Raw genomic sequence first — 21,416 nt, 5'->3', positions numbered from 1 at the left:
TGTTGTTTATTCATCTGTGTATAATAATTTAAATCTGCTAATCCAAAACTCCTAAACAACTTCCCTCTCTCACTCCCCTTGTCTTTGGCAATCACAAATCTGTTCTCTATATCTTTGAGTCTATTTCTGTTTCAAAGATAAGTTCATTTGTGTCATATTTTAGATTATCCACATGTAGGTGGTATCATATGGCATTGGTCTCTCTCTCTCTGTCTCTCTTTTTTCTAAGTGCATACTGATACCTCTGGCTCTATTTTAGCACCACAGGGCTCATTCTAGCATTCTTCCTTTGCTTATTTGTGACTTCTTTCTCCAACAGTAGGAAACCTAGCTCTCATTATTTACAGTATATCTGTTATTTGTTCAGTTGTCTACCAGTAGTTACAGAATGCTAATCTGTACTTCTAAGAGAAGCAGTTTTACCAACTAAAACACATTGGTTGTGTATAGTTCACTTTGTCTTTAGAATCTAGTCAACACACTATTTTCCAGTTACTTCTAAAGTTCTTTCTTTCCTACCCCTTTAGTGTGGTTATGTCATGCATTTGTAATACAGTTAGATAACTTTGTCACAGTCTGCTTTCTATCTTGGGTTCCTCCTACATCCTGGTCAATTTTTTTTTTCAATTTACGTGCAGTAAAATTCACTCTTTGGAGTATATCATTGCCTTGGTTTGACAAATGCACAGAGTCTTGTTTCTGCCACCACGGTACGTAGAGATCGGTTTCCTTAGCCCCGAGAGTCCTCTTCCTACCTTTTATATAGTTTTATGGTCCAACACCTTTGCCCACCTCCAGTTCCTGGCATGTGGTTACTTTTTTGATATTGGTAAATATTGGAAAAGGAGGAAACTCTTTTAGTAGTTTATTCATAACTAAAAAAGATGCATGTGGTATTTGAAAAAAGGAAATAGAGAAGGTTTGGTGCTAAGAACTTAACTTTGTGATGATAATTTTTTTATGGTTCCATCCATTTACTTATCTTTGTGTCAGAATCCAGGTATCAGACTGTATGGTTTGGCATATAGAACACTACGTCCAGGTTGTGCAGTATTCCTATATGTCAGTAATATTGTTTTAGAGTTTAAAAAACTACCAAATAGGATCATTCATTTAAAATTATTGTGATTCTGGAGTTTGTTAACTGGTTGTTAGTTGTTCTTTGATGGAGTTTGGTTTTGCTGGTTTTTTTCAGAGTAAAGCTGCTGCTAAAGCTGGATCTTCTAAATACCAGTGGGACATTATGAAATCCCTGGGTCTTTCTGATGATGAGATAGTCAAATTTTCTGAAGCAGAACATTGGCTTGAATATTTCCCACCACTGGCTGTCCAGGATCTGAAGAGAATGGGTTTGAAGGTATGCCGGCCTCCTCTGTAGTTTAAGGCAATGTGAAGAACACAGTTATATTTGTGTGACTGTAGGAGATTTGGACCACCTCTTAATGTAGAATATATAGTCCATCAGTATTCCACAAATGACTTGGTACTATTATTTTCTGATTAGAACCACATGGGCCTTGAGGTAAGCAATGAAGTACTTTAATGTTTGTTGTTTTGGAATATATATATAGATATACTAGCAATTAGTAAAAAGGAATACTGTTTAAGTGAAGAAACCTACAATATTATAAATCAACTGTACTTCAATAAAATTAAAAAAAAGAGATATGAAGAAACCCAAGTGTAGCTTGAATATTTAGGGACATATAAAGATATTGTTTAAGTGTTCCTTAATGTATTATAATTCCTATATGTTTAATATGTAAATATATATGTTTAAAGGCTTACATATTAAGCATAAATTAATAATTGTGATATATATTTAATAGATAGAACTTGAAATTTTTTGGTTTGCTTTTGATATTTGATATAATTCTACATTGAAAAGTAAGGAGTAGGCGAGTAAATAATTGATTCATGGGAATTCCTATTTATGGAGACTATATAAATTTCTAAAAAGTCACCATTTCCTTTCTTCTCCTGTAGGTAGATTGGCGCCGGTCCTTCATCACCACTGATGTTAATCCTTACTATGATTCATTTGTCAGGTGGCAGTTTCTAACATTAAGAGAAAGGAGCAGAATTAAGTTTGGGAAGCGGTGAGTTTGTTGTCCTTCAGTTTAATAAAGCAAAAATCATAATTCCTGTGTTGTAATTCAGTGTGCCCCAGAGCCTACTTTTTTCCATTTTCTTTTCTTTTTTATAATTCCTCTTTTGTTCTCTAATTTCCTTTGGTTTCCTTTTTGTCTGGCCAGTGTCTTGATTTCTTTGAGCTGCTTAGTGTTTGTGACAAATAGAACCAGAGAGAATAGGGAGTCTCATTAAAGATTCTCTTTTATGATCTCAGGAAAGATTCTCTTAAGTATTCTAGCCAAGTAGAAAAATAATTTTATTTGTGTTTTAGTTTATCCTTTTGCTCTATAAATTGTTCTGTAAAGTTCTCCCTTGATCATATGGACTCATTAAAAGGTATTTGCATTTCAAAAGCTTATTTATATTCTACAGTCTTCTATTTCATACCACAAAGCCAAGATCAGTGAGTATTTTTCAGTAGTATTACCTTTGATGAAGGAAAAAAGCTTTCATTGAGTAACTGTGTTGGCAACAAAATTCCCCATAAAAGCATAAAAATGATGTAGACATTTACTCAGAAGTTTTAGTTGGAATAACTATTGTGAGATGTTAGGAGCAACACTGACAAATCCGTTAGGATAAAGCTTGTACATTGTAATGTTTGTCATTTATTTATTGTTTTAGGTATACCATTTATTCTCCAAAAGATGGACAGCCTTGTATGGATCATGACAGACAAACTGGGGAGGTAATTATTTGTGACATAGAATAGCTGCTGTAATAATTCTTAATGTGGGCATAGATTTTAAGAAATAAATCAGAAACCTAAAAATAGCTTTATTCCAGTATTGAGGTTAAGAGGAAGGCAGATTGTCATTATAGGTACCTGTATCTTCTCTAGAACCTTGGCAGTAGGTTTAGCTGCATCAGCTTGTGCTGGAAAAGCACATTCTTGGATTTTTTTTTTTTTTTGGTCACTCAGCTTGGCTTGCAGGATTCCCAGATCAGGGATTGAACCTGGGCCCTTGGCAGTGAAAGTGTGGTGTCCTAACTACTACACTGCCAGAGAATTCCTAGAGAGTAGATTCCTGAACCTCACCCCCAAATTGCTGAATCACAAGCTCTGAGGGTGGAGCCCAGGAATCTGTCTTTTAATGTGTTCTCTGTGTGATTCATACGTGTGCTCATGTTTGAGAAGCACCACTTGGAGAGTGCACTGTTCTAAAAAGAGACCATGTGAAAAGGTAATGAGATATGTGGTTCACTCATGTACACAGATTCCATTTATACTTGCTTCGGTCACATGCCTACTTATTTTCAAAGTACTTCAAGTCATGTATGACATTAGTTCATTCTGCATTCCTGGAGGACACATTAGTGACATTATTCCCTGTAATACTTGAATGAAGGAAGGGTAAGTCATTGGTGTAAAGCCTTGGCACAGTAAATCAACAACAATGAACTTTATAGTCCCTATGAGTGTGTCATTCTTTGTTACCACCTTTGAACACATTTATAGCCTAATGACTACCTTTCAAAATCAGCCTTCATAACTTACCTGATAGAAGTGAGAGTTGATCAAAATTTTGAAAGATTTGAGAGCCTTAAAAAGGCCAGTTTACTATGTTAAGCTTTAATGTAGTCAATGATAGCAATATCTTAAGTTTCAATAGTACATCATAATTTTTCAAAGCATTTTATCATTATCATTATGTGTCATTCTCTTATGTGTTCCTCAGGACAGTCCTGTGTGAGGCACAGCACAGTTATTATTTTTTTTTTAATTTTTAAGTAATTAATTTATTTTATTTTTTATGAAGAAATGAAGGTTCAGAGTGATTGTGACTCCTTGTGGCAAGCCAGAAGTGAGGGCCCAGGCTAGGTTTTGAATACACATCATTTGATCCCTGGTCCATCGTTTGTCTGTGATGACTGCTCTGTAGGATTGATGTTGATTGTATCTTCTGAGTCCCATTTTGGCAAACACTGTTTTGGCTGATTAATCCAAGTCATTCTCCCCTTGTTCTTCCCCCTCAAGAGAGCTCTTAGCAAATCTTATTCAGTAGTCTGAACCTCCTTGACCAGTTCTGTCTGGTGTGGGATAGGATGGTGGTCTCTCAGGTCATTTCTTACACATTAGGCTTCCATGTGGTCAACACAACACTGACAGTCTTTTCATTGGAAGGAAGAATTATTCTAGCAATGCAAGAACCCATCTTAGAAATTTGAATCAGATCTCTTGCATAGATTAGTAGTTTTAATCCAACTCTTTTCTCTTTCAAATTTTTATTTTGTTTAGGGTGTTGGACCTCAGGAATATACTTTAATCAAGTTGAAAGTGCTTGAGCCATACCCATCCAAATTAAGGTAGGTTTGTCAAAGAATTGTGGCTTCACCTTTTTGAAGTATCAGATGGTCGTGATAGAATCCACAAAATATTTTGCATAAATGTGTGTTTTTTTCTTCTCAGTGGCTTGAAAGGGAAAAATATCTTCTTGGTAGCTGCTACTCTCAGACCTGAGACTATGTTTGGACAAACAAACTGTTGGGTTCGCCCCGATATGAAGTACATTGGATTTGAGACAATGAATGGTGATATATTCATCTGCACCCAAAGAGCTGCAAGGAATATGTCATACCAGGGCTTTACCAAGGACAATGGAGTGGTACCTGTTGTTAAAGAGTTAATGGGAGAGGTAAGTTGGGTAGTAGAATTTATTTTAGGGCATACACTTAGAGGAAAATGTCAGAAATGAAGTTTGAGAAAAGAACGTTTAAAAAAACATTTTAGCTAAGGTATACGTACAGTCAAGTGCGTAAGTCCTAAGTGTGTATTTTGGTATATCTTCAAATGTTATGCACCACTCAAATCAAGGGATGTCCAGTTGGAGCACTCCGGAAGGCACTCTCATGTCCATTTCACATCCCTGCTTCTGCAGAGGTAACCACTACCGTGACCTAAATCACCAAAGATGAGTCGCTCTTCATGAACTTTACATAGTGAAATTGTATACTCTGTACTCTTTTATGTCTAGCTTCTTTGGCTCAATGTGATGCCTGTGAGATTCACCCATGTTGTATATGTAGGGGTAGTTTGTTCTTTTTGTCTGCTTTTTAATTGCTGTGATATATTCATTGTGTGACCATATCAGTAAAACAGCATTTTTATTTATGTATTTATTAGAAAAAAATTTTTTTGACCATACCATGTGGCTTGTCAGATCTTAGTTCCCTGACCAGGGATTAAGCCCCAGGCCCCTGGCAGTGGAAGCATGGAGTCCTAACCACTGGATTGCCAGGGAATTCCCTAAAATAGCATTTTTGAATCTTACGTTTCTGCTTAGTAATTATCTGATTGAAAAATAGAGTTCTCCCCAAGAGATTTAGTATATAGCTGCAGTAGACATTGTATTACTCCTTTTGAAAAACGGGTTGTTTTTGCTGTGCACAGGCTTTCTCTAGCTGCAGTGAGCAGGGGCTGCTCTCTAGTTGCGGTGCTCGGACCTCGCACTGTAGTGGCTTCTCTTGTTGCAGAGCATAGACTCTAGACACATGGGCTTCAGGAGATGCGGCACATGGGCTTAGCTGCTCCGTGGCATGTGGGATCTTCCCTGATAAGGGATGGAACCCGTGTCTGCTGTATTGGCAGGTGAATTCTTAACACTGGACTACCAGGGAAGTCCTGATACTACTTTTTTAATATGATTACCCGCGTTCCTGGTGTGCAGTAGCAGCTGCTTTGTTTTTCTGAAAAGGAAGTCTTGATCTTAACTAAATCCCTGATGGCTCAGCTGGTAAAGAATCTGCCTGCAATGCAGGAGACACAGGAGACTCGGACTGGATCCTTGGGTCGGGAAGATTCCCTGGAGGAAGAGATGGCAACCCACTCCAGTATTCTTGCCTGGAGAATCCCATGCACAGAGGAGCCTGGTGGGCCCCAGTCCGTGGGGTCGCACAGAGTCGGACATAACCGAGTGTGAGCACCTGTAGTATCCTTAGAGCTTATTTTACTTTGACTTGTTTACTAGGGTGTTTTATTCCCTTTGGTTAAGTGCTGATCTTTGGTATCTTAATAGATAATCTTTTAAAAGAAAAAGATGAGTAGAATACCATCTCAATTCTCCTTTTGATTAGACATTTCTTATTTTGTAAATTTATTTTTTGACTAGATTACTAAATATTCAGAAGACTCAAAATTTAAAAGACAAAAAGAAGGGATTCCCTGGTAGCCCTGTGGTTAGGATTCTGTGATTTCACTGCCGAGGGCACATGTTCCATCCCTGGTTGGGGAGCTGAGATTCTGTAGGCTGTGCAGCCAAAAAAAAAAAAAAGAAAAGACACACAAAATACTCCCAATCACTCAGTTCTGTCTTCCAGAAGCAGTCAGTGGAACCAGTGTCTTGTGAATCCTTCCAGAAATATTTCATGTATATGCGAGCAAATATATACATATATATTCTCTAGCTGTCTTTTTTAACACACAAACGGCGGTGTATTTCATCACATTCTTCTGTGTTCTACTTTCTTTTTCACTTAGCTATTTCTTGGTAATCATTTTATCAGTAGATAAACATCTCCTTGTTCTCATTCTTTCTTTTTTTTTTTGGCTGTGCCGTGTGACTTTTAGGATCTTAGTTCCCTCACCAGGGGTTGAACCTGGGCCCTTAGCAGTGAAAGTAGAGTCCTAACCACTGGACTGCCAACGAATTCCCTTTGTTCTTATTTTCTACTGTTACACAGTATTCCATTGTTTGGCTGGGCCACAAATTATTTACTGACTCTGTATAATGGATATTTGAATTGCTTCTTTCTGTTATAAGCAGTCCTGCCACATCTCATTAGTTCCTGATGTTAGAATTTTGTCTGAGAGGTTTTGGGGAACAGTATTAATGACACAGTTTTTTTTTTTCTTGCTCTTAAATGCAACGTCTTTCCTTGTTAATTTGAGCAGATTCTGCTATGAGGGAAATGGGTGGTATAATTTTAAAAATAGTTTTAAACTGTTAATGATATTTAGCCTTTATCAGTATGGCTCCAAATTCTGTAAGCAACTTATGTATATGGGCAAAGGAAACTATATGGAATTGAAAAGTGTGTTTCTGTAGCTAAACAAACAGCTGCAAGCTGCTTGTTCATATATAAGAATATGGGTCCTATATTGTTGGATCTTCTATTTTTTTTAATTTTAAAGAGAAACTAGATACATCTTCTTAACTGTCTAATTATTGTTTAAAATAGAAACACAGAGACATAATATTCTATCTTGTTGATGTCTCATATTTTATTAAGTGATTTTTTAAAAAAATCATTTAAAGTCTTAGTTGTTTCCAGGTTTTGCTAATGTAGTTAACACAGCATTGGGCAGATTCTCAAAGAATCTTTTGAGGTAAATTCCTGGAATTGGATTGCTGGGTCCAAGCTGTGTGAACATTTTTGTCTCTTGCTGTGGATTCCTATATTGTTTTCCTAAAGGACTGCAAAGTTAAAAGCAATATATTAGTGTACTAATTTCTTCACAACATTACAAGATTTGGGCTTTGTAATTATTTTCAGTTGTTTCTAGTCTAGGAGGTAAAAAAGAATGAGTATTGTTGATTATTAGCTTCTCATGGCTTAAAATATAAACATAGTTTTAAATTTTAATGATTAGAATAAGTTACTTCCTCTTTATACTGATCTTTTTCTTACATAGGATATTCTTGGTGTATCACTTTCTGCACCTCTAACATCTTACAAGGTGATCTATGTTCTCCCAATGCTCACCATCAAGGAGGATAAAGGTAAAGAGTTTATTTCTTTCTAGAAATTCTTTGGTGTACACATTCTGGTTGTTATTAGTTAATTTCCCATTTTCTTTTATAAGGCACTGGTGTGGTCACAAGTGTTCCTTCTGACTCTCCTGATGATTTTGCTGCCCTCAGAGACTTGAAGAAAAAGCAAGTGAGTTTCTGTGTTTCATGATCACATTTCCTCTTTATCATCTCATTGGTTAGGTACCACTGAACTGTTGGATTAGGCTGAAAAACTATGCAGATATCTTTTTAATGCTATCTTTAACCTGTTTCTTGATATTTATATGTTTTCCTTTGATTTGAATTTTAAATATAATATTTCATAGAACCTTTTTTTTTTGGCTGTCCTGCAAGGCATGCAAGATCTTAGTTCCCCGGCTAGGGATTGAACCTGCGCCCTCTGCTGTGGAGGCGTGATGTCTTAACCACTAGATCGCCAGGGAAGTCCCTGTAGAAGCTTTTTTTTTTTTTAAGAATCTTTTTTTAAGACTTACTTTTTTAGGGCAATTTTAGGTTCATAATAAAAATAGTGAGGAAGGCACAGAGATTCCCAGATAACACCCCCTGCTTCAACACCTGCATAGCCTCCCCCATTATTAGTGTCACTCACCGGAGTGGTACGTTTTTATCAAAGATGAACATGCATTGACGTCATAATTCCCCAAAGTCCATAGTTTACCTTAGGGTTCACTCTTGGTATTGTACATTCTGTGGGTTTATGCAAACATTTAATGCATGTATCCATCATTATGATATACAGAGTATTTTCGCTGCTTTAAAAATCCTCTGTGCTCTTCTTATTCATTTCTCTTCCCTCCCACTCCTGGCAACCACTGATCTTTTTAATTGTCACCATAGTTTTACCTTTCCAGAAAGTCATGTAATAGTTGGATTCATACTTTATGTAGCTTTCTTAGATTTTCTTTCAGTTAGTAATAAGCATTTTGGTTTCTCATGTCTTTTCATAGCATGATAGCTTGTTTCTTTTTAGCACTGATTAATATTCTGTTGTCTGGATGTATATTTATTTATTCACCTGCTGAAGAACAACTTGATTGCTAACAGGAGAAAGTTTGTAAAAACACGTTTCTGATACTCGCATTTTCATTGCAACTGGAATGTGAACCTCATTTTAAGTGATATGTGTGTGTCTGTGTGAACTTTTGCTTTGGACTGTATAGTTTCATCATTTAAGCAATTCAGTCTAACTTAAACTGTTTAGTTTTTAAAAGTCATACATCCCCTCTTGAGATTTTTTCTCTATAAAATAAAGAATTGTTCTTTATGGAGAGAAGAAGAAAAATACTTTAAAAAAGTTTAGAGGGTACTTCTTAATGATAATACCAGAAAAATATTGATCATAAGCGTTAACTTCCTTTTTGTTTTTGTAGGCTTTACGAGTGAAGTACGGAATTAGAGATGACATGGTCTTGCCATTTGAACCTGTGAGTACATGGATGATTCAGAATATTAATGTCCATATTTTCATTAGAGGAAGAAAAGAGCTAGCACTTGTAACAGAATTAAATAATTGATTCAGTTTAGTTCAGTTCATTCGGTCAGTCGTGTCCTATTCTTTGTGACCCCATGGACAGCAGCAGGCCAGGCCTCCCTGTCCATCACCAACTCGTAGAGAATGAAAATAAGATAGAGTTTAACAGTTTATCTGCTTTAACTTGATATTTGCTGTGATGGATAAGAACAAACAAAAAACTTTTAACAGTAGGCATTTTCTTAGCACCTGCCACCTGCAGTTTGAGAACAAAGAGTTTGCCTTTTCGTATCACCAATTCTATAGTAACTTATTTTTTAGTGTGGCAAATTTCCAGGCTTCTAAAGATAAAATTTTGCCATGTTACTCATGAATGTTTATGTTTTCATGTTAGTGTCTTTAGAAATGTAAATTACTAGTGAATAATTTTCATGGAGACTCTGGAAGACTTAATATAAATCAGAATAAGACCATCCATAAATTTAGTTGTTTACATCATTTCACTGGCTTCCCAGGTGGGGCTAGTGGTAAAGAATCTGACTGCCAATGCAGGATACATAAGAGACTAGGGTTCAATCCCTGGGTCTGGAAGATCCCCTGGAGTAGGAAATGGCAACCCTCTCCAGTATTCTTGCCTGGAGAATCCCATGGAGAGAGAAGCCTGGCCGGCTACAGTCCATAGGGTTGCAGAGAGTTGGACATGACTAAAATGATTTAGCACACATGCATACATCATTTTGCCAGTTTTGAACATTATTCAGTAAATTATATGCTCAGTGAGGGCTTGAGAGCTGTGGAAGCTATATGTGTAGCAAGGAAAGGACAGTGTGGGGGTTGGTGCAGAGAATTTAGGTGGTTCCTATGGACAGTAGGAAGATAGATTCACATCTGGATGTTTTCCCTAAGGTGTGGAGCTGACCTAATCATATATAAAATCTCATATGACTTCATTGGACAGTGGAGGCAAAGGACTATGCCCATAAGGCTGTTTTTATGTTCATTCAGTGTTAATAGTTTCACATTTCTCTTTTTTGCAGGTGCCAATCATTGAAATCCCAGATTTTGGAAAGCTTTCTGCTGTAACTATATGTGATGAATTGAAAATTCAGAGCCAGAATGACCGAGAAAAACTTGCAGAAGCAAAGGAGAAATTGTATCTAAGAGGTTTTTATGATGGTGTAAGTAATATTTTTGTTATCATTTTTGATTTACATACTCCATGATCTTTGATTTTCTTCTTATTGATTTAGAAAAAAAATAGAAAGATTTAATACAAATTCATCTGTGTCCTGATTTGAGAGGGATTACTATAAGATATGAACAAAGCTAGTGGAGGTGATGGAATTCCAGTTGAGCTATTTCAAATCCTAAAAGATGATCTTGTGAAAGCGCTGCACTCAATATGCCAGCAAATTTGGAAAACTCAGCAGTGGCCACAGGACTGGAAAAGGTCAGTTTTCATTCCAGTCCCAAAGAAAGGCAATGCCAAAGAATGCTCAAACTACTGCACCATTGTACTCATCTCACACACTAGCAAAGTAATGCTCAAAATTCTCCAAATGAGGCTTCAACAGTGTGTGAACCAAGAATTTCCACATGTTCAAGCTGGATTTAGAAAAGCCAGAGGAACCAGAGATCAAATTGCCAACATTCATTGGATCATTGAAAAAGCAAGAAAGGTCCAGAAAAACATCTATTTCTGCTTTATTGACTATGCCAAAGCCTTTGACTGTGTGGATCACCACAAACTGTGGAAGATTCTTCCAGAGATGGGAATACCAGACCACCTGACCTGCCTCCTGAGAAATCTGTATGCAGGTCAAGAAGCATCAGTTAGAACTAGACATGGAACAATGGACTGGTTCCAGATTGGGAAAGGAATACGTCAAGGCGGCATACTGTCACCCTGCTTATTTAACTTACATGCAGAGAGCATCATGTAAAATGCCGGTCTGGATGAAACATAAGCTAGAATCAAGATTGTTGGGAGAAATATCAATAACCTTGGATATGAAGATGACACCACCCTTATGGCAGAAAGCGAAGAAGAACTAAAGAGCCTCTTGATTAAAGTGAAAGAGGAGAGTGAAAAAGTTGGCTTAAAACTCAACATTCAGAAAACTGAGATCATGGCATCAGATCCCATCACTTCCTGGCAAATAGATGGGGAAACAATGGAAACAGTGACAGACTTTGTTTTCTTGGGCTCCAGAATCACTGCAGATGGTGACTGCAGCCATGAAATTAAAAGACGCTTGCTTCTTGGAAGAAAAGTTATGACCAGCCTAGACAGCATATTAAAAAGCAGAGACATTACTTTGCCAACAAAGGTCCATCTAGTCAAAGCTATAGTTTTTTTGTTAGTCACGTATGGATGTGAGAGTTGGACCATAAAGCTGAGTGTCGAAGAATTGATGTTTTTAAAGTGTGGTGTTGGAGAAGATCTTGAGAATCCCTTGGACTGCAAGGAGATCCAACCTCTCCATCCTAAAGGAAATCAGTCCTGAATATTCACTGGAAGGACTGATGCTGAAGCTGAACTCCAGTACTTTGGCCACCTGATGCGAAGAACTGACTCATTTGAAAAGACCCTGATTCTGGGAAAGATTGAAGGCAAGAGGAGAAGGGGATGAAAGAGGATAAGATGGTTGGATGGCATCACTGACTCGATGGACATGAGTTTGAGCAAGCTTCAGGAGTTGGTGATGGACAGGGAAGCCTGGCGTGCTCCAGTCCATGGGGTCACAAAGCGTCAGACATGGCTGAGCGACTGAACTGAACTGAACTGATTATAAGATTATGTTCTTCTCTTTCCAAATTTCTTTTTTTAAATCTATTTTTGTCCAGTAGTATTACAGAAGTTCCATTTTTCTGCCCATAATCTGTGAGTGAGTTTATAAAGATGATGTTTAAAGTTAGTTCGTCTTTTTATGCAATACACGCCAAAGGTTTGTGGATAATACCCGGTCCCTTTGCTCTCTCTCTTTTTTTTCCTTTGCTATCTTAATGAGATGAAATTTTAAATAAGCAGTTTCATTCAGTTCATTAATTTACTTGTTAATACAACTACTACATGTCATCTTAGCACAATTTTGGAACCTCTCTTTTCTCCTTAATTGTACATATGTTAATGTGGCTTACATTTCTGTGGAAAGAAGGTGAGGCTAGAGAAAGTAAAAACCCAGTCAAGTTATTAGTGACTTGAGGTTGAATATTTTTAAGGCTGTAAATGAGAATGTTTTTTACTTTTGCTTTCCATTTCTCTGTATGACCAAATATTGTTTATATGTCTTTTTTAAAACTCAACTCATCCATGTTTTGGATGACACTAAAAGCCAACACTAATATAGCACTTACATATTCACTTATTTACATCTCAAAATGACCTTGCAAAGTAGGCACTTATTCCCATTTAACAGATGAGGAAATTGAGGTACTAAGACACTAAATAATTTACCCAGTATCAGCCAGATAGCCAGGTCAAAGCAGAGCTGGAACTCAAACTAGGCAACTTGGCTCTAAGATTTGTGCTGTTAACCCCTGTGCCATGATGATCAATAATCTGTAATTTCATAATGGTGAATTAAATAGATGCGGAGCATTTTGGCACGTTAGAGGATTGGGAGGTGAAAATAGAAAACGTGTCTTTTCCACTTAAGGTAGAAAGTATTGGGAAATCCCTGTGATCCTGTGGTTAGGACTCTGCATTCTCATTGCTGAAGGCCCAAGTTTGATCCCTGGATTGGGAACTAAAATCCTACAAGCTGTGAGGTATGGCCAGAAAGCCCCCAAAACATAAAAAAGATAAAACCTATTTGAAAGAGTCAACAGGAATCAGATAGATGGAGGTCAGTATCAGCCGGAAGGGGATGGTGTCTTAGCTCTGTGACAACAATGGGCAAGGCAATACTCGCTCGAGAATTCAATCTCCCCATTAAATAAAAGGCAGAGTTGAGAAACCGTAGGCCCTCGTCTCAGAGCCAAGTTTATCACATGGCCAGGCAAAGGAGAATGCTTGCTGGCAACAGACGGAGTTGAAAAGAGAAGCCTAACGGGCTGAGCTGCACTAGCTCAGTTCCTTCCCCCAAAGCCTTCAGGAATGATGTGAGTTAGGGCAGAGGAATTCTCTCCACATGGAAACCTAAGAAGTGGGAAGGAAGTGAACTTTCTTTCTAATCATGTTCATAATATGTATCCTAGTTACACTAAAAGAAAAACAAGTGTGTTATAAATATTAGTTGTCCAAGCTGTGCCAAAATAAAGATGTATGGTTATAAATGTGATAAATTTCACACTGAAGATATCTTGATTGTTTGTGGAGGTAAGCTTAGGTAGGAGAAAGTTTAAGGGGGGACCCAAAACAAATTTTAATTGTACATGTTTTTACACTTCTTATCCTTTTAGGTAATGTTGGTGGATGGATTTAAGGGACGGAAGGTCCAAGACGTAAAGAAGACTATTAGAAACAAGATGATTGACACTGTATGTAATAGACTATCCCCTGAAGGCTGTTTTAGAAGAGCTTTTAGTTCATAGACTTTACAATGTTAATTAGCAATTTTCTGTAGTAGAACCTGGAGCTGTATTAAAGATATAATTTTATTTACATATAAAATTGAAGACCTGTTTAATAATAGCAATTCATTTAACCTGAACATCCCACCTGTAATGTTGATGAAGGTAGTGTTCTAAAGTTGGCATGTGTAGATCACATACAGCGAAATTTAATGATGCTTTCTGCCAGTGACCATTTGCAGTACTGGTAGTTAACAAGTCTTTCTGTAGTGCTTTTTGCTTTCATCCTTTTCCCCCTCTTCGTTTTTGTTGTAATTTTTTTGTTGTTGAACTACTTAGCTGCTGAACTTTTGAAACTGAATTTTTGTTTTTGACAGTTATGTATACCTGTAATACAGAGAGACTGTGGTCTGTAAGGCTTGTTAAAAAAAGGCAGCAGTTTCCTCTCCATTCTTCCACATCCTCTTAAATTTCTTTTCTTTGGACAGGCTTACTTTCATCTGTTTTGTTATTTCTTTTAGTATCTCCACCTCTCTTACAGATCTGTAATCTAAACGCTTGTAATGTAATTTAAAAATTTTTCAGTTTTAGGTATTAGCCATTGATTTCCTGCTATGAAAGATCAAGATTTAACTCTTCTCCAATCTGTGTGTTCCCCTCTAACCTCATATTTGTATATACTTCTTCACCCCACATCTTCCTAGTATAGGAATATTATAACTTAGGTTAGAGAGGTAGTCAGTGTGTTGAGAATGGCTGATCCATAATGTAGTATACAATGAGAACTTCTCTTCCTCAGCTTTTGGTTTTCCTTGGAGTTAATAACTGTCTTTTTTTTCTTTCTCTACTTTTTTTACTTTTAAATATAATTATACACATTTCATCCCCAAACTCTGTCCAACTGTTTATTTCTCTTCTCAGTACTTTTAAACATATCAGTGTGCTATTGTTTACATGTTAGAGAAAGTTCTCCCAGAGCCTTCCAGCCTGTTGTAGTCATCCAGACTGGTTGCTTACTGTAGGCGTGCACAAATGTCATCTGGGATATTCCTCCACTGTTACTTAGGATTTCCTTTGTTTTCCTTGAGTTGAATCTCCTTGACCCCATGGCTGCTTCTTTCTTATTTACTTTCTTGTTTTGTTGAAGCTCTACCTCTAGAAATGTTCCTGGAAAAGGGTACCTGGAAGGTAAATTTTATGACCTTCCATATCTGAAATATCTTTATTCTGTCCTCATACTTGAATGCTTGGATGTAGGATTCTGGGTTAGAAATAATTTTCCCTTAAAAATTTGAAGGCCATTACCCATGGTGTTCTGGTTCAGTGATGCTGTTAAGAAGTCCAAAACCATTCTGCTATGGCGTGATCTATGTCTCCCCTCCCCCTTGCCAAGCTTGTAGAATCCTCTCTTTTGAAATTTCATGATGATTTATTTGGTGTAGATTAGTTTTCATTCGTTCTTCTGGGTGTAGGATTGGCTCCTTCAGTCTGGAAGCTTATGTTCTTTAATTCTGGGAAAATTAACTTTTTGTTTTATTGTTTTATCCCTTCTTACTCTTTATTTTTGTTTTCGGAATTCTTACTATTCAGATATTGGCTCTATTAGACTCTGGAAGTTCTTTTGCTTTTCTCTCTGGGGGAGTCCCTCAACTTTTTCTTCCTATGAGTTTTTGTGCGTTTGTTTACTGTGTGTTTTTTATGTCAGCTCCACGTGTGCTTGTGCATGTATGTATAAATAAATATTCCTTAAAAAATCACTAAATTTTTTTCTTTGTGTAGAAAATTTCAAACATAGAAAAGTGGAGTAGTGTAATGAATTCCTGTATACCTCTTACTCAGCTTAAGCATTTACCAACTCAGAGCCAGTTTAAAAACTTATTCTTGTTATCTGATCTTTTGTGATAGGATGTTGCAATTCTTATTTCATGAATATGAAATTTTAATTTCTTATTAGTCTGAGGAAGACTATTGATATTTAAGAGTGCATACAAAAAGATGATTGAAAAGAAAAAAAAAGATGATTGGAACCTTTTTGGATATAGGTAGAACTTGTCACTGGGCTTCACTGGGAGAGATATGGAAGGTCCATTTGGGCCAGAGGGAAGCCCTGTTGTTAGCCTTGATGTTAAGTAGGGCTTTGTGGTTTGTTAGATTCCTCTCAGAAGATTCTTCAGTTTCTGGCTTAGAGGGTCTAAGCTAAGTGAGCATTCTGGGAGCTAACATGAAGGAAGATTGCCAGGGTGGGTATCAGTGCCCGTGTGCTGACTTTCTTTTAATCCCCCTCTTTTCACTATGAAACCCATTCCCTCAACTTTGTCCTCCGATTGGGAGACTCTGTGTTGTCCTCTCCCGAGCATAAACCCTCATTGCTCTGCAGGCACAGGGAGGGGCAGCTGCCTGTCTGCATAGTGTGGGATTAGGGTATCTGGTTCTAACTTCTTTAAAAGACTTCAGTGACTCTTCCTCTTTCCAGCCTCATGTTACCTCCTTTTCCAGAGCTGTCTTGTGCCACAAATCTCGAGTCTTTTGGAGGTTCTGTAATGCAAGGGAAGTGAAAGTTGCTCAATCGTGGCCGACTCTTTGCAACCCTATGGACTATACAGTCCATAGTCCGTGGAATTCTCCAGGCCAGAATACAGGAGTGGGTAGCCTTTCCCTTCTCTGGGGGTTCTTCCCAACTCAGGGCTTGAATCCAGGTCCCCTGCATTGCAGGCAGATTCTTTACGAACTGAGCCACAAGAATTCAGCTTTCTCTTCTGTGGGCTTAGGATTCAGCTAGCTTCCTTTGGTCCACTAATACAATTGTCAGTCATTCTGCTTTTTAGTTTTCAAAATTTGGTTGATGTTATTTCTTATCCCATTCTTGTCTTTGTGACTTCATACCATTAAAAAGAAATCCTCTTTGTTGTCATTTTGTTCGAATTTTGAGAAGGAGCAGAGTTAATTAAATGTCTGTTTTTAATTTACCATTGTTAAACCAAAGTCCTACCTGTTTCAGTGTGAAGAACTTGTGTTAAGAACACAGAGCAGTGAATCACTTTATGAATAACAATGCTGAATCTTATTTTAAAAAATTATCCTAGCCTAATAAGCTTGGGATTGTAACACCTTAAGAGATATTTGTTTTAATGTTTTAATATTTAAAAAAAATAAAATTTATGGTCAATTTTCTAGTGGAAATTTTTCACAATACTATAAATCTTTGGTAATGTTATTTTCCGTATCTAGTTTTCATGCCTGTGTTTTTTTAAAGGCAGTTGTTCCATGCATTTAGTTTCCTATTTTTATGTTCTTGTAACAGAAATAGAAGGCTGCCATAGCTTTAAAACCATAGCAATAGAAGCTGTTAAACATCTTTTACTCTGCAAAGGAATAAGTTGTACCTAGGGAAGGTGATCCACCTGATAAAGATGCAGGCCTTTTCAGAAACAAGTGATATATAGAAGGAAAGGCAAGTAACTTCTACTCTGGGAAGAGGGAAGACATAGTGAAAACTTGCAATTTAGTTATTGGTGGTAGAGCATTTTTTTTAAAGTTACTTCTTTTCTTGAGGAATAGAGATTGCTTTGACATGGTATCTGACATATTTTTATTTACTTTCATCTAGGGAGATGCATATATTTACATGGAACCAGAGAAACAAGTTATGTCCAGGTCTTCAGATGAATGTGTTGTGGCCCTGTGTGACCAGTGGTTAGTTTCTCTTATAGATAGCAAGCAGAAATTTTCTCCCGTCACTTTGCTTATCCTTGACTTTTTTTTTTTTAATCAATTTGTCCACTCCCAGGTACTTGGATTATGGAGACGAGAACTGGAAAAAACAGACATCCCAATGCTTGAAGAATCTAGAAACGTAAGATGGGAGAAGGTGCTGGGGAAGGGGAAGTGTTAGTCGTTCAGTCATGTCCAACTCTGAGTCCGTGGACTGTTGCCCGCTAGGCTCCCTTGTCCATGGAATTCTCCAGGCAAGAATACTAGAGTGGGTTGCCATTCCCTTCTCCAAGGGGAAGGGGAAGCAGATGAGAAATAGGGAAGACGATGAAGCCGAAGAGGAGAGACACATTATATTCTGCTCTGTCCAGGTACTGTGAGGAGACTAGGAGGAATTTTGAAGCAACCTTAGATTGGCTGCAGGAGCATGCTTGCTCAAGAACTTACGGCCTAGGTAAGCAGACTTCAGATTTGTCTGTTTGAATGGCTTGGCCAGTTACACAGCAGGTTAACACTTTACCTTTTTTCTTCTCTCCCATTGTTTTTCTGAACTGGAAGTGAGAGGTTTTTGGTTAGAGGGTGAGAGAAACTAGGGTCTGGTCCCCCCTCCTATTCACCTGATGGTAGAAGTATCTAACCCATATAGTTTTATGGTGCAGTTATTTTTAATAGAAATTTCTAGTGCTTCAACCATTTAAAAAAAATTTATCAGTTTGTACTATTCAAGTAAATTTAAGAACCTACAGAAGTAGCTTTGTCAGTGCTAGAGATCTGCTTTTGAAAATGTGAATTCTGGGGATGAAGTGTCTCTTAGATTCCTCTTGCACGAATTTTCTTCCTTTTACTTGTAGGGACTCGTTTGCCCTGGGATGAGCAGTGGCTGATTGAATCGCTCTCTGACTCCACTATTTACATGGCATTTTACACAGTTGCACACCTGCTGCAGGGAGGTAGCTTGCATGGACAAGCAGAGTCTCCGTTGGGCATCAGGTTGGTAAATGGATAGGGGAAGAAAGGTAATTTGTTAGCATGAGATGTAATTTTTTGATTTATGTATTGAAAATGCTTTTTTTAAAAAAAAATTAATTTATTTTTGGATGCATCTGATCTTAGTTGAGGCAATATCATTATTGTGGCATTCTGGATCTTTAGTTGCGGTGCAAGGACTTTTCAGTGCTCAAGCTTTCTCTCTAATTGTGGTGTGCAGGCTTCAGAGCGCATGGGTTCTGTAGTTGCAGAATGTGGGCTTATTTGCCCCTTGGCAAGTGGGATCTTAGTTCCCCAACCAGGGACTGAATCCACGTCCCCTGAATTGGAAGGCAGATTCTTAACCCCTGGACCACCAGAGAAGTCCCTGAAAATACTTTCTAATAATTTGTTTTTTTAAGAATTCATTTAGTGGAATTTTGTCATGATGTTTTTTGCTGCTGAACTGAGAAAAAGTAATAAAAAACCCCTCTGTTATCCACTCTTTATTCTTATGGGAGTCTCTTGTCCTCATTTCTTACTGTAAAACATTAAGAAAGTGATTTCTGGGACGTCACTGGTGGTCCAGTAGTTAAGAATCCACCTTGCAATGCACGGAATGCGGGTTCAATCCCTAGTTGGGGAACTAAGATCCTACATGCTGAGGAGCAACTAAGGCCGAGTTGTGCAACTACTGAGCCTGTGTGCCACAACTAGAGGATCTGTGTGCTGAAATGAAAGATCTGGCATGATGCAATGACAATCCCCCATGCCACAGCTAAGACTCGACACAGCCAAATAAATGAATAAGTAGAATAAATACTTAAAAAAAAAATCGGTTTCTACTTCATGGTTGCATTAGAATGTTGGTTTTTTTCAAAGAAACTATATGTGTTCTGTTGTTGTTTATTCATTACTTCTATTTTAATACAGACCACAGCAAATGACCAAGGAGGTTTGGGATTATATTTTCTTCAAGGAAGCTCCATTTCCTAAGACTCAGATCCCAAAGGAAAAATTAGATCAGTTAAAGCAGGAATTTGAGTTCTGGTATCCTGTGGACCTTCGAGCCTCTGGCAAGGATCTTATTCCAAATCATCTTTCATATTTCCTTTATAATCATGTGGCTATGTGGCCAGAAGAGTGGTGAGTGCTAAAAAAGATGTGAACTAAGCTTATTGATTATTGACAAGGGTTCCTTGTGGCTTCAAATATACTGATGTTATTGTAGAGGGTATTGTTAGATTTGCCAATATGTTCTTTTTCTTATATTAAATATAATGAAGGAGAAAGCACACCTTCTGTTATATACAGAAATTCTCATACCTGCTTTGGACTGCCAAAGCATTTCACATTTCAGATACTTTGACGGTCAATCAGTAATTCGCTTGACCTATTACGTGACTCATTTGACCTGTTAAGATGCTGAAATAACAGGCAATTTCAAACAGAGCCTAGGTCATTAGAATGGGAAGGAAACATCCTTTTAGAGCTGAGAGCCCCAAGTTTCCAGTATTAAGTCATGATGTTCTGACTAGAATCTGGCTCAGAGATGCATTTTTAATACCATGTGCTCGAGAGTATTCCTTCTGTCATCTTCCCTTTTGACCCAGACATGTTCCTGTGTCTTTCTCTCCTGTCTTCAAGTAGCTGAAGAAACAAACCCCTCCCACTATTCAAATTTTATTTTGCAGAACCAAAGCAATCTCATGGAACTTCTTGTATTTAGGGTGAGATTGCATTTGGAATGAGATTACATTTTCTTTCTCAAGAATAAAAGATTTTGAAGGAGAGGAATAAAATAAATCTGATGTGGTTCTTGTCATTCAGTTAGTTTTCTCAATGTGTTTTTGGAGAAATCGGGTGTTTTAGAAGTACTTGTTAGTAACATGATTGAATACTTCTCCCATTGCATCAAGTTTTGGACATATATGAGGGTGTTAAAAATTATAGATAAATGGTAGCTTCCGGTGCTTATGTTACCATTGTTATAATCACTTTTAGTAACTCATGTAATTTTCACTGCAACTTTTCGTGGAAGAGGATCTATCCCTGGTGGCACAGTGGGAAAGAATCCACCTGCAATGCAGGAGATGTGGGTTTGATCCCTGGGTCGGGAAGATCCCCTGGAAGAGAAAATAGCAACCCACTTCAGTATTCCTGCCTGGAAAATCCCATGGACAGAGGAGCCTGACGGGCTACAGTCCATGGCGTTGCAGAAGAGTCAGACACCGCTTATTGACTAAACAACAAAGATCTTTTTATATCTATATATATAGCCCGGCCTGTACTTTTAAGATAGTTCATAGTATTTCATCGTATGCCTGCACCGTAATTTATAAGCCAGTCCTTTACTAGTGAATACTTATTTTCATTTGTTTCCTGTTATAAACAGGACTCAATAAATATCCCTGCACATTTGCCTTAAGAAACTTTTATGACTCTTAGCATTTACCTCAACTTTTTAAGGCTAAGCCATAATCTTTAAATTTTATTTTCTACCTTTAAACATTTACCTGTCAAGTGATAAATGGCCTGTAGCTGTGAGAGCGAATGGACATCTCCTCCTCAACTCTGAGAAGGTAACACTCACTACCTCTTGAAACGTTAGAATCCTGCAGAAATGTTTTTCAGATTTAGGATGTTGTACTTTCTTAAAGAAATAAAGAATATGAAAATCAGAGAGTTAAAAATCTTACATTTAAAATTTTAGCACTACCAATGTAAATTAAAGATTTATCTTAAAAATTGAGTGAGTGGAGTAGATAGTATTAATTGAGAGGTGGGATGGGGAAAACTTTCCTATATAATAATTGTATTAGAGTGGCAAAGAGTGACAAATTGTTACCAGAGAAGAGAGGCAGAGA

General features: G+C 37.4%; 1 protein-coding gene across 2 annotated transcripts in view; it reads left to right on the top strand.

The window, feature by feature from the left end:
• LARS1 (leucyl-tRNA synthetase 1) overlaps positions 1-21,416 on the top strand; it is a 62,115-nt gene that overhangs the window by 14,533 nt on the left and 26,166 nt on the right. For both annotated transcript variants that reach the window (XM_061151639.1, XM_061151640.1), the window contains exons 6-21: positions 1,196-1,357; positions 1,987-2,099; positions 2,758-2,821; positions 4,373-4,440; positions 4,544-4,769; positions 7,766-7,853; positions 7,937-8,013; positions 9,257-9,310; positions 10,395-10,535; positions 13,762-13,839; positions 17,480-17,565; positions 17,660-17,725; positions 17,955-18,037; positions 18,435-18,573; positions 19,483-19,695; positions 21,074-21,131. In XM_061151639.1, coding sequence (XP_061007622.1) covers positions 1,196-1,357; positions 1,987-2,099; positions 2,758-2,821; positions 4,373-4,440; positions 4,544-4,769; positions 7,766-7,853; positions 7,937-8,013; positions 9,257-9,310; positions 10,395-10,535; positions 13,762-13,839; positions 17,480-17,565; positions 17,660-17,725; positions 17,955-18,037; positions 18,435-18,573; positions 19,483-19,695; positions 21,074-21,131 — 1,716 coding nt within the window. The remainder of the gene's footprint in view (positions 1-1,195; positions 1,358-1,986; positions 2,100-2,757; positions 2,822-4,372; positions 4,441-4,543; positions 4,770-7,765; positions 7,854-7,936; positions 8,014-9,256; positions 9,311-10,394; positions 10,536-13,761; positions 13,840-17,479; positions 17,566-17,659; positions 17,726-17,954; positions 18,038-18,434; positions 18,574-19,482; positions 19,696-21,073; positions 21,132-21,416) is intronic.

Source organism: Dama dama, chromosome 9 (genome assembly GCF_033118175.1).
Source record: "Dama dama isolate Ldn47 chromosome 9, ASM3311817v1, whole genome shotgun sequence".
NCBI classification, from domain to species: domain Eukaryota; kingdom Metazoa; phylum Chordata; class Mammalia; order Artiodactyla; family Cervidae; genus Dama; species Dama dama.
The sequence above is the reverse complement of the archived record's forward strand: the minus strand, read 5'-3'. Positions and strand labels throughout refer to the sequence as shown.